The sequence below is a fragment of the Marmota monax genome, unplaced genomic scaffold (genome assembly GCF_021218885.2).
Source record: "Marmota monax isolate L192 unplaced genomic scaffold, Marmota_monax_Labrador192_F-V1.1 WCK01_AAM20220418_F8-fsc00013, whole genome shotgun sequence".
Classification (NCBI taxonomy): Eukaryota; Metazoa; Chordata; class Mammalia; order Rodentia; family Sciuridae; genus Marmota; species Marmota monax.
The window spans coordinates 22,600,937-22,613,751 of record NW_026692202.1 but is presented as its reverse complement, the minus strand read 5'-3'; the positions used below and the strand labels follow the sequence as shown (position 1 = coordinate 22,613,751).

The window sequence follows — 12,815 nt, the reverse complement described above, 5'->3', positions numbered from 1 at the left end:
GCCCTAGTCTTGCTCCAAAAATTCCTCCACCAATTTGATCTTCCAACCACAGCAAACTGCTTCTCCTAGTGCTCAGTTCTCAGTACCCCCTCCTAGCCCAGGCTTGGCACTGGCTCTTCTCCCTCCTTGGCAACTGTCCCAACTGGACTGCTGGTAAACCTCTTATCCCTTGAAATAAGCATTAGATCCAGCAATTCCATTTCTGGGTACATATCCAAAAGAATTGAAAGCAGTGATTCAAGTAGATCTTCATACTTTTTTCATCTTAATCTTATGTGATCATTATCGGGACAGTTCACAAATATTCAACTTTGTCTCTCCTGATGCAAGATAAAATGGACTTTCCCATTGTGAATTTCTTTGGCCAATTAAATATAAGCAGAAATGATGTGCTTATCAAATCAGGAGCTTTAAATATAAATTCATTTTTCATGTATTCTTTTCCCTTAACCAGAAAGGTTCTGTTTGATCACCATGGTGCACAAATAAGAACTCCCTGGCACAGAGGGACCCCCAACAGACATGTAGTAAGAGCAAGTAATAAACCTTGGTTGTTTTAGGCCATCAGGATTTTTGAATTGTTTGTTAGTACAACTATGCCTAACCTATCCTGACTGATAAATTACTAATGCTTAGTGTAGTGCATATGATATGGCAATTACTTAAAAAACTAACTTTAAAAGGAATGACTAATCACCAAGCAGCTTGGGAGGCTAAGACAGGAGGATCCTGAATTCAAAGCCAACCTCAGCAAAAGTGAGGTGCTAAGCAACTCAGTGAGACCCTGTCTCTAAACAAAATACAAAATAGAGCTGGGGATATGGCTCAGTGTCTGAGTGTCCCTGAGTTCCATCCCCAGTACCCTGCCTCCCCAAAAAAAGAATGAGTAATCAAACTAGTAAATTCATGAATACTAAAACTATCTTCGAAAGACTAAATAAAATGGATAGATTTTAAAGGTATTGGCAATTTAATTAAACTTAATTTGTAAATTGAGTGACCACTTGAGAATCAAGAGCAATAGTATAATAATGAGTCTGTAGTTCTATCTTCAGCCCTTATATCATTATTTATTAATTATAACAATAATTCCCTGTAATGCGTTTTCATAGCTAATGGAGATTGTGTTATGTTTTTCCACGCATTATTTCATTTAGCAATTTCAATAATTTTTAAAATGGTAAAACTAATAACTAGAAAAGTTAAATAAATTTTTCAAGACCACAAAGCCAGGAATTGATAGGACTAGGATTTAAAACAGGTCTAGCAGTTTCCAAAGGCTGTGCTTGTAAACTAGAGCCCAGCAGATTCTTTTTTTCCAAGACTGAAAGTTCTCCTTGAAGCTACAAATGTGAAAATAGCAATAAAAACAATGTTGCCCACCAATCTGTTTGGCAAAAATAAAAGACTGCTGTCATTCCCTGCTGGCAAGATGGCAGGACATTCTTCCGTTATAGGTAGGACTGGGAAATGCCCCATTTGTTTTTGGAAAGTAAGTGGAAATATCTTCTAAAATACACATACCCTTTTCCCAAAGAATCCAGCTTTGTAGAATCTAATGCCACACACACAAATAATGGCACTAATATGTACAGATATATGTACAAGGATATTTTTAGTAACAAAATCCTGGGCTAGGGCTAAATGTCTATTAACAAGGAAGTGATTGAAGAAAGTTCATTGGATCGGTCCAGTGGAATTAAAGATAATGAATGTTGCCCAGAAAGAAGTCCATGAAACATGATTGGGTAAACAAAAGGATATTTCATATAATGCCTACATTATAATTTATTTTTTACCAAAACAAATTCAAAGAAATCAACAGTAAAAATAATAACTATGTATGTATGTTCACATGGGATGTAGAAGGATACATACCAGCTATTGTTAGTTTATTACCTCAAGGGAATGAGAAAGCAGAGGATTAACATTTTTCACTTGTTATTTATGCAGATTCAGATCATTTCACTAGTTTCTGAGATCTGAAAATTTAACTGAAATGACTAATTGGCTGGGGCTGTCTTTTTGTTCCTCTCTTCAGTACAACTGGTATTGAGAGGCTGGCTCAGCTTTACTCTGAGGCCCCAATTTCAGACTCCACTCTCTGACAGTGAGAATCACTCTCAGTCAGCACTCCTAGGCCAGGACCCAGTCTACTCTACAGGCCTGAATTCCTTGAAACTACAACGTTTGCCTTGATCTCCCAAATGAGGCCCTGTGGTTGTTCACTGACAACCCCACCCCATGGAGAGTGTATGGGGTGTGCCACTCTGGCCCACAACTTTAAACTTTCAATAACATAATAACATGCTGTTTGCTTTTCATAAAATTAAAATATGCAGCCAAAGCACTACAAGCATACTGCTGCATTTCATTGAACTGTTATATATATATATATATATATATATATATATATATATATATATATATATATATATTTTTTTTTTTTTAATAAAAATAAACCAGTACCTCATGTTTGCAAGGCAAGCGCTCTACCACTGAGCTACAACCCCAGCCTGAACTGACTGTTCTTAAACTGACTTCTTAAAGATGAAGCTTTAAGGATCAGTCCAACTTTCTTTGAATGCAAAGAAGGCAAGCACCAAACACGTAAGTATACTTTTAAAATGCCTATGTCCTTGTAGTGTAAGACAGATGAGCATTCATCCAGTAATGTAAATTAGAAACAGTTTGATTCACCAAATTCTAAAAACAAATTTCACAAGAAGTGTTGAATACAAAGGTTATCTATTTAAAAAAAAAAAAAAATAGGCCTAGTTGCTTCTCTGTCCCTGGAGGAAGAAGTAACTGCAGTAACTGCCTGCTTTTCCTCTGTCCTTCACCAAAGAATTCTAATCCAGAATTGGGCTACTGTGGTAACTTGTGCTGTAATAGGAGTTGAATGAGCTCTTGTAAAAATATTTCTTGACTAGTAAACTTTAGGAATAGTGTGCGTATGTGTGTGTGTGTGTGTGTGTGTTGCACAAATCAGTAAATAAATAACTGTCTTAAGAATAATATTTTCATTAATAATCTGTTGGATATTGTTATGGTTTAGATTAGATGTCTGCCGCAATGGGCAAAGGTACGACATATGCAATTGAGCGGAGAAATAAAGAACGTCCACGTGCTATGCCCTTTTCAATGCTTCATTCACTCAAAATCACTCGATACAATTTCACTCTATAGGTTCTTAATCAAGAAATGACAATCCTTAATGCTGGGCACTACAAACACAACAATTCAGACTAATGAAAGGAATAAACCCAACTAATTCAAAGCAAACAAATTCTAAGTTAACTCTAAGCACTGCAAACACTCTTAATCACAACAGACATTCCCTCTGCATGCCAAGCTTAAGTGCTAGATTTCAAATCTTAAGTCTTAGATCCTAAGTTCAGCAGATGCACACTCACTCAGACCGCAGAGAGGGGGTCAGGAACCAATGGAGGCTTCTCCTGGTGTGGAGTCGACAGCTGGCTAAGGAGACAGAAGTAAGGAGAAGTCGTCTTTCTCACCAGGGTCAAGAGGCTGCTGTAGAGTTTGAGAGCAATGAGGATGATGCAGAGGATCAGGCAGATGATGAGAAGAGTTGGGACATCAGTAAGTACAGGTCCTCATCAGGCTCCCTGGCATGTGTGCTTCAGTATCGGCTGACCTGAACGTCTATTCATTTGTTCAATTATTTATACTAAATTTTGGGGCTTCTGTGCACCCTTTTGGTCCCTAAAAGCTATTACCAAGTTTCTTAGTGACGTCTTACATCTTAGAATAGACATATGGTCTGGTGGTTTCTGCCCTGATATTACCCTTCTGCTTCTTATCAGGGTTAAGGCAAATGACATGTTTTCATCAAGTGACTTCACTCTGACTCTTATCAGGGTTGTGGAAAGTTGACTATGCCTGATGACGTATTGGAGGGCTCTGTGGGCTTGTGCCTGGTGAGACTGCAGGTTTATTTTAAAATGGAGTTGCTTAGGTTAAGACCATCCAATGTCCCCCAAAAGCTCATATGTGAAACGATGCAAGAAAGTCTAGAGATAAAATGATTGGGTTATAAAAGCTTTTAACCTAATCAGTTCATTAATCCCCTGAGAGGGATTAACTGGGCTTAGCTGTGGGCAGACAGGTAGGGTATGACTGGAGGAAGTGGGTCCCTGGAGGCATGCCTTAGGGTTAATATTTTGTCCTTGCTGAGTGGAGCTCGCTTTCTCTCTGCTTCTATAATGTCCTGAACTAAATCCCTCTACCACACTCTTCTGCCACGAAATTCTGCCTCCCATGGATCCCCAAGGAATGGAGCCGGCTGTCTACAGATTGAGATCTATAAAACCATGAGCCCCAACATAAATTTTTTCTCCTTAAAATTGTTCTTGTCAGGTCTTTGAGTCACAGCAGGAAAAAAAAAAAAAACTCACTAGAACAGAAAACTAGGATAAATTCCAAATGTAGTCTGGGACACAATTCAATCATCAATAGTAGACCCAGGGTACTAAACAGTGAGTATGAGCTGGAGAATATTTTAGGAAGAAATAGCAAGAGATACCCCTCTCTTGTTAGTTTTTCAGAACTACTACAACAGATTGCCACAAACTTGATGGTTTACAACAACAAAATGTTCACAGTTCGGGAGGCCTTGCAGTCAAAAACCAAGGCTTAGCAAGGCACAATCCCTAGAGAGGGCTCCTTCCTACTTCCTCCAGCTCTGGGGACTCTCAGTAATCCACAGAAGCATTCTTTGGCTTGGAGTTATGTCACTCAAACCTTTGCCTCTGCATTCCTGTGGTTGTCTCTGTTAATCTCCCCTGTTCAAACCTTCCTTGTTTTCCCTGATGAAGACACCAGCTATTGGACTTAGCCCCACCCTAAGACTAGAATGATTTCATCTCAAGATTCCTAATTAATTCCTAATTCCTAGTTTCATTTGCAAAGACCCTATTTACAAATAAGGTCACATTCTAAGGTTTCAGGTAGAAATGATTTTTTGGAGATGCTATTTAACCCGTTCACTTTCCAAATGTGAATATGAAATTAAGAGATGTTATCTACAGGAGTACTTCATTCTTCTCATTGAGAATGAGATGCTTTTCTCATCTTATTTAGAGAGAGGACTATCTTCCAAATCTCAGCAGATAAGCCACAAAGTGTGATGAATAGCATCAATGTCATCCAGTTACTTAGAGTTACATCGACAGAAAGAAAATGGTGTTCAAGGAGGCCAGAAAAAGGAAGTTCTATGAACCTCATGGTAATTTTGATACCATCCTAGAAAGAGAACGTTCTGTTTACAATTACCATTATTAGTCACGTAGGACAGAATTGCTCAAACTGCATTTCATGGAAAACCAACTGTTCGTTTTGGGGGGTTTTCTTTGGGGGTGGTACTGGGGATTGAATCCAGGGCCACTCTACCACTGAGCAACATCCCCACATTCCTAGCCCTTCTTTTTTTTATAATTTGAGACAGGGCCTCATTAAGTTGCTAAAGCTGGCTTTGAACTTGCAATCCTACTAACTTAGCCTCCCAAGTGGCTAGGATGACAAGCACCATCTTGCCCAACTCATGGAAAACCAATTCTATGGGTACCATCTACACACACATGCACACATAATTTTGTGCTCAACACTCACAAAATTTCATTTGTGAGGAGCAAAGTTGAGGATCTGTTCTTACCCTACTGTGACCTCCCCACAGGGACAGTGATTTTGGAGGGCTGCACCACACATCCAGCTATGTTTCTCTCCCCAGTTCCACCCTTTTCCCATAGCCCGCTACTCCTGAAAAATGTGCACAGGTTCCATTAGTTTATAACTCCTAACAAGAGACAGAACTTTTCAAAATGTTTAGTCTCTCCATCAATGAACTGAAAGAAGCAGCTGTTCTCCTAAGTAAGAGAATAATTATTCATGCTAATATATAAATAAAGGGAAGCATATACTTCAAATCACACAATGAATTTAAAAACATAGACACGTAGACCAATGATACAGAATTTTAAGTCCCAAAGGACTTAAAATCAGCATATTACAGTGATGCAGCCACATCAATGTTTATCGCAGCTCAGTTCACATTAGCTAAACTATGGAACCAACCTAGGTGTCCTTCAACAAATGAGTGGATAAAGAAAATGTGGCATATATACACAATGGAATATTACTCAGCTTTGACAAAAGAATGATATTATGGCACTTGCTGCTGAATGGATGGAGCTGGACAATATCATGCTAAATGAAATAAGCCAATCACAAAAAACCAAAGGCTAAATGTTTTCTCTGTTATGTGGCTATTAATTCACAATAAGGGGGTAGTCTAGGGAAGAATAGAGTTACTTTGGATTAGATAGAAGGGAGTGAAAGGGGGGAGGAGGCCTGGGGGTAAAAAGATAACAGAATGAATCAGACATTATTACCCTATGTACATACAACCAGTGTGATTCTATGTCATATACAACCAGAATAATGAGGAATTATGCTGTATTTATGTCAAAGTTATTTCTACTATCATGTTTAACTAATTAGAACAAATTTTAAAAGTGGGGAAAAATCCCAACAATAGTGTTTGGAAATGTGGACCTAATCTGAAGCATTCTGAACTTCCTCCTCTTTGCATTTAAGGTAAAGGAGATGTCTATATGTACCTCATTTAAAAGTTGCCACTCTTGGCTTCTTTGGCACACTCATGCACACACACATGCAGTTGCTCATGCCACACACTCCTGGCGGGGTGCCATGTGTGCTGCCTCACCATAATCACCTGATCACAAGAAGGAAGACCCAAATGCTGGTGTATCAGAACAGAAACCATAAGACCAGGTAGCAAGAACAGGGCAATAAGAGGGGGCTGGGAGTGAAACCTGCCCTAACTACGCTACTTAATAAAAATCTATTGCATTTGGGACACCTTCAAATTTCCAGAGTATTCTAACCAGTCTTCACAATTTAGACCATTCTTGTCATTGACCCTAAAACAGGCTTTGGCCTCTGAAACCAGCTCTGTTGAAATCATCCCTTGTTGGCAGAGTAATAGTGAGACAAAATTATCAGAAGTTAGTAGGATTAAGTAAGTTCACACCTGGGTGGAGAAAGGGCATCATGAGGGAGGTAGACATACTGGACCCCTAATAAGTATTTGTTGGATAGATGTATGTATGTATGCATGAATGGATGGATGGATGGATGGACAAATGGATGGAAATAATCCCTGGAAGACAGAAGGTAGTCTAAACTTTCAATAACACAATAACATGCTGTTTGCTTTTCATAAAATTAAAATTGCTTAAATGTTAATTATCGAAATAATCTGTTAATTAGAATAATATGACTTTAGTTTCACAATGACTTCAAGCCATTATGTCTACATGTGTGTGTATTGATGATCTAGACCTATGTGTAAGTTTATTGCTATTCCTTGAGAGGTAATTAAGATTCCAGCTACTACAAAATTTCAGAAAATTACCTTTAATTTGATGCCCTTTAAGAATACTTCTATAATTAGTCCCCTTGCTATTAGTTAAGGTAAGACTGTGGTTTTGTGGTATGTTTTTTGTTTGTTATTTGTTTGTTCGTTTTGTTTGGTGGTAGTGCTGTAGATTGAGGTAAGATTGTTTTTAACCTCAAACTCATATTAAGTTTAAAAAAAAAAAAAAAACACTGAGGACCACAGTTCTGTGCCATGGTAAAATGACATCATAGATGTCAAGGCTATATACCATCTGTGGGTTCTAATTCTGCATATGTGACTTCCGAGAGGCTGTTAGCCTGGCTGGATCTTAGCCTCCTCACTAGTAGTTTACTAAAATAACTTCTTAATTCGATTAAGAAATATTTCTACATGGCAAAAAAAAAGTAATATAACAAATGCTTTGTTCCAAGGCCCAAACATCACAACTACATTGGTAGCCCTGTGAACTACACTCATCCCAAAAGTCCTCAACTTATAAAGGAGGCTCAGGCTGAAGCCAGCTCTGAAGAGCAAGGACACACATGCCTGCCTATGGCTGCAATTACAGATACAGGATTCTAGACAGAGGTCCCCCTTTTAGAATTCTGCTTTCACAGGGGCACAGACAATTGTCCAAGAGGTAAAATAAAACATGTTCTATTCATTCTAAAAAGAGATACAAAGTCATTGAGGCAACGCTTGCTAAAGGTTACCTAAAACATGTTCTGCCACCTTATACCCATAAGTCTCCAGGCTACAAATGAAAGACCTAAAATTGCCCTGAAATTGTAAGTGAGGATCTCTCTGAACAGAGTTCAGAGCCTCTTCCACTGGCCAAGGGTTGTAGGTCACCCATTCACTCACTCCAAGTGAGGGCCACTGACAGGACACCACACTCTACCCCAGAGTCTGGAGGACACAGAGACTGACAAAGGGAGAGGATGCCTGGCCCAGAGATGAGAGGTTTCCACTAAACAGGCTGTACTCCCCAACATGATACAGACGTATGTTTCCCATAGCAGGAAGGGAAGGTAGCACAATGTAGCATCCAGAAGCCACCCCACTCAAGAAGCCCAGAAGACATGGCTTTGTGACCTGAGCAGAGAGGGTCTTTGTGGGTGTGCACCACCAGGAGCAGGAATGGAGGAGGTGTCAGAGCAAGTACCAGAGAGATTCCCTCATGGAATAAAGGTCTCCAAATAGCCCCAGATGTGTGCCCACATCACATGGGCATCTGCCACTGCCAGAGGACACCAACTCAAACCACACACCAGTTAAAAGAGATGTTTCCTCCCAGTCTTTGTCTTCCCCACAGCCCCTGAAGGTCAGGGGAAAGCACAGAGTGGGGTAGAGAAGTAGAAAGGAGGCCAGCACTGAAAGTTTCTGAGCCTGTCACATTCCAGAAAGGGAAGATGGAGGATGCTTTAAGCTTCTGTTTAGATCATACTGGACTCTTTAATGACTTTTAAAGGAATTGACGCCTAAAGGTGATATAAAAAAAACTATAGGATCTGCCCCCCAAAATATCACTCAGGCATAAGAAAGGGAAGTTTCCATAAGGCACATATGAAACAAGTGGTGTGAGAACATAAAATCATTTTGACACATTTGTTACATAAATATTTTGCCATATTTGCCTTAATTCATTAATACATTAAAAGTTCCCCTTTTCCAATCCCATTCACCTTCCTCTCTGCCCAGGGGCAACCTCTGTCCTGAGGTCAGTGTGTAGTTTCTTCCCAAGTTTTTATAGTCTTCCAATTTCACTATGTATTTGAAAACAGTTTATAATATTTGTTTAAATGTTTTACATGCTATCTAAAATCCTTTCTAATTCTATTGTATTTTGTGCCTTTTTATTTTAATTAAAAGAAATAAAGGGACTTTTTAAATTTCTTATTTGCACTGTGTCTCACTGATCGTGAATTAAAAACTGAAACTCAAGACATGACATATGGTCAGAAGAGTTAGGTCTGAGCAAACAGCTCTATCAAATTAAATGAAGCAAAGCCAGAAAGGTGCCCTGAGAGAATTCGCTTGCAGATATAGCAGAAATCCAGTAGGGGGAGACATTGTCCAATAAAAAGTGCATCTACCAGGGTGGCAGTTTAGGATAATAATATGGCCACCATACACCTGCAACCTAATCTGCTAGAAGGTTGCATTAGAAAATATAAGGCTGATCAAGTGACTTATTTTCCCAAGGTCACAAAGTTAGTGAATATTTTCTACTACCCTCTGGTCCTGTGCTCTGGTAAGTGTGTCAGCATCCCTGCTAACGACTCAGCAGACAAAGAATCAAATTGGTCTAAATCAGATCATTATACTTTCTATTAAATTTCTTATGATACTTTGTGCCAATTTTAAGCCCTCAACATGCTCAACTGAAGAAAAAAAAAGACAAATAATTTGGAATAAAAAAATTACTAAAAAGTATAACATTTTGCTGAAGCAGGATTGTTTTTTACTCCAGAAAGGAACATTTATGTGCTGATTCTTTACATTTGTTCTAAGCATATGTTAGTGATGTATGAAATTTTTAGAATGACATCAAAGTTACATTCTACTGAATACCCAGATGACATAAAAGTATTAGATTAGAATAGTTTATACTAAAAGTCTAACATCTTGGTAGCTAATACTAGAAAGCAGAAGTCAACAAACAGGGCCAGGGCCTGCTTTAGTAAATGGAAGTTTTACGAGAACACAACTACACCCATTCATTTATTCAGTACATCCCATTCATTCATCCAGTACATTGTCTTTAACTGATTTTGAGCTACAAGGGCAAAAAAGTAGTTGCCACAAACACATGATATCTTCAAGTTAACCTCTTGGCCTGCAAAACCTAAAATGTGTACTACCTTTCCTTTACCAAAAGAGGGTTACACTCCTATTATAAAGCAATGTTGTCAAATAAAACTTTCTATGATGATATGAATGTTCTATATCTGTACTGCCTGATATAGTAGCCACTAATATATGGCTGTTGAGCACTTGAAATGTAACTGATAATTATACTTTCAACAGCAACTAAGGAACAGAATTTTTCATTTAAACTTAGATAAACATATGTGGCCAAAAGGCTTGGCAGAACTAGTAGTCGAATAGCATTTGTCAATCTCTTTGCTTCCCCCACTGCTGGGATTGCTCACAAAAAACAGGCTGTAGGGCAGATTGCCTGAGGGTAGTATCTCACAGACCCATGACTTCAGCATTAGCTATCCTAACTTGACTCACACATTCCCACAATTCCCACCTTCTTGAGGAAGACCATAACTTAACTCTTCTGAGAAAAACTCAGGGAAAGCACTCTCCCATTTCTGTCTTACACCTCTCTATCTAATCTCTATCAGTGCCTCATTTAGAAATGCTCTGTCTGCAAGTAATAGAACACTTGACAGCGGCTTACACAGTCAGGTCTGGGTTTTCCCACACAAAGAAGTCCAGAAGTCGGAGGGAGATGTTCCAAGAGGCTCCTCAGTGTGGGCGAGTGAAATGCCCTGGCTGTGAGGAACAGTCCCAAATCATCTCTACTGTGTGTTCAGATGTACATGGGTTTCTTCTAAGTTGACTAAAGCTGTTTTAGAACTTCAGGTACCTCAAAGATCTGATTGAAAGTACTGCACAAGCCTGCCTGCCATGGGCTGTCGGGATGTCCACGCAGCCACAGTCCTCTCCTTTCTATGTGGGATCGCCTCAGTAGCGGGCCTCTTTGCAGGGACTCTGCTTCCCAACTGGAGAAAATTACGACTGATTACATTCAACAGAAATGAGAAGAACCTGACTGTTTACACAGGCCTGTGGGTGAAATGTGTCCGGTACGACGGAAGCAGTGACTGCCTGATGTACGACCCTACATGGTACTCATCAGTTGACCAGTTGGACTTGCGTGTCCTCCAGTTTTCCCTGCCCCTCAGCATCCTGATTGCAATGGGTGCCTTGCTGCTCTGCCTGATTGGAATGTGTAATACAGCCTTTAGGTCCTCTGTGCCTAACATCAAACTGGCCAAGTGTCTGGTCAATAATGCAGGCTGCCACCTGGTGGCTGGGCTGCTGTTTTTTATGGCAGGTAATGTGAGCCTCTCTCCATCCATCTGGGTCATCTTTTATAACATCCATCTGAACAAGAAGTTTGAGCCAGTCTTTACATTTGACTATGCGGTATATGTCACCATCGCTAGTGCTGGAGGTCTTTTTATGACTTCCCTTCTACTGTTCATTTGGTATTGTGCATGCAAATCTTTGCCTTCTCCTTTCTGGCAGCCATTGTACTCCCATCCTCCCAGTATGCACACTTACTCCCAGCCCTATTCAGCTCGATCCCGCCTCTCTGCCATTGAAATTGACATTCCAGTAGTTTCACACACTACCTAATGGGGATATAGGTAATTGTTTAAAAAAAATAAACTTGTTGTAGCCTCACATTCTCCCCATGTAAAGAGCTATATATACATTTTCCTGTGTTCCTAACCAGTCAATGAAGCCAAATTTGTGTGTCCTGCTAGAATGAAGTGCTGCTAGTTTTTATGAGGAGTAAATTACGTTATTTTAAGTGAGAAACATTCCTTTTATCTTGCTTCTTATACTGGAAGGGTTTTTAACCTCCTTGTTGATATCTGACCAATAATTTAAGTGGAAAGGACTTGTGTCACAACTGAGGTGATTTAGAACAACATGGTAAAGATGATGACTAAGAGAAGCTGTTTTATTCAGTCTTTCTGAGTATTTCAGATTGTATGGTGTCCTTTTTCTATAATACCTTAAACTGGAAAAAGAAAGGCAATTTCAAATATAAGAAATTTCCTTCAAATAGGGTAATATTTTGACAGTAGTCAATAATTTACCAGTTTAAGGCTTTAACTTTTCTTTGGGGGCTAATTGTACTGAATAGTCTTGTTGTGATAAAGATTGTTTTCTTTTGTGAATTCCTTATCTTCTACCTCATACCAATGTTTGAAAGCAAAATGGATTTTAAGTGATTTCATAGTAAAACTAACATTTTAAATATCTGTTAGTTACAGATAACATTTAACAATTTTTAAAGTTAATGATTCCGTAAATTGCTGAAGTTAAAATGTGACATGTGACAGGTTGGTGCTTTCTCTGAGGCAAAAAAAAAAAAAACACCCTTTGTTCCACATACCATCCATCAAGAAGTACTCATTACCACGTATAATCAGTCTCCAAAGGGAAAGAAAAATAAAAAGGTTGTTCAAACCCAGTGATTTGTTCTCTTGAAGACAAAAAATGGTAGGGGGCATGAGTCTGTTCTTCAGCACAACATTAGAGATTCACTCACTGATTGCTGTTTGAGTAATGGGGTGAAGTAAGGGATGGCTTTTCTGTGACCACATTCACCCTTGATTCATTT

The 12,815-nt window shown here is 39.1% G+C and overlaps 1 protein-coding gene across 1 annotated transcript; it reads left to right on the top strand.

Moving 5' to 3' along the window:
* Positions 1-10,903: 10,903 nt before the first annotated feature.
* LOC124084959 (claudin-12-like) lies at positions 10,904-12,548 on the top strand. The gene has a single exon (XM_046432428.2). It carries the CDS (start codon positions 11,084-11,086, stop codon positions 11,816-11,818), a length of 735 nt encoding a protein of 244 aa, XP_046288384.1. The 5' UTR covers positions 10,904-11,083; the 3' UTR covers positions 11,819-12,548.
* The last annotated feature ends 267 nt before the right edge of the window (positions 12,549-12,815 follow it).

Bases quoted from the DNA above. Each gene is read 5' to 3' on its own strand.
- LOC124084959 (XM_046432428.2), top strand. From the start codon at position 11,084: ATGGGCTGTCGGGATGTCCACGCAGCCACAGTCCTCTCCTTTCTATGT.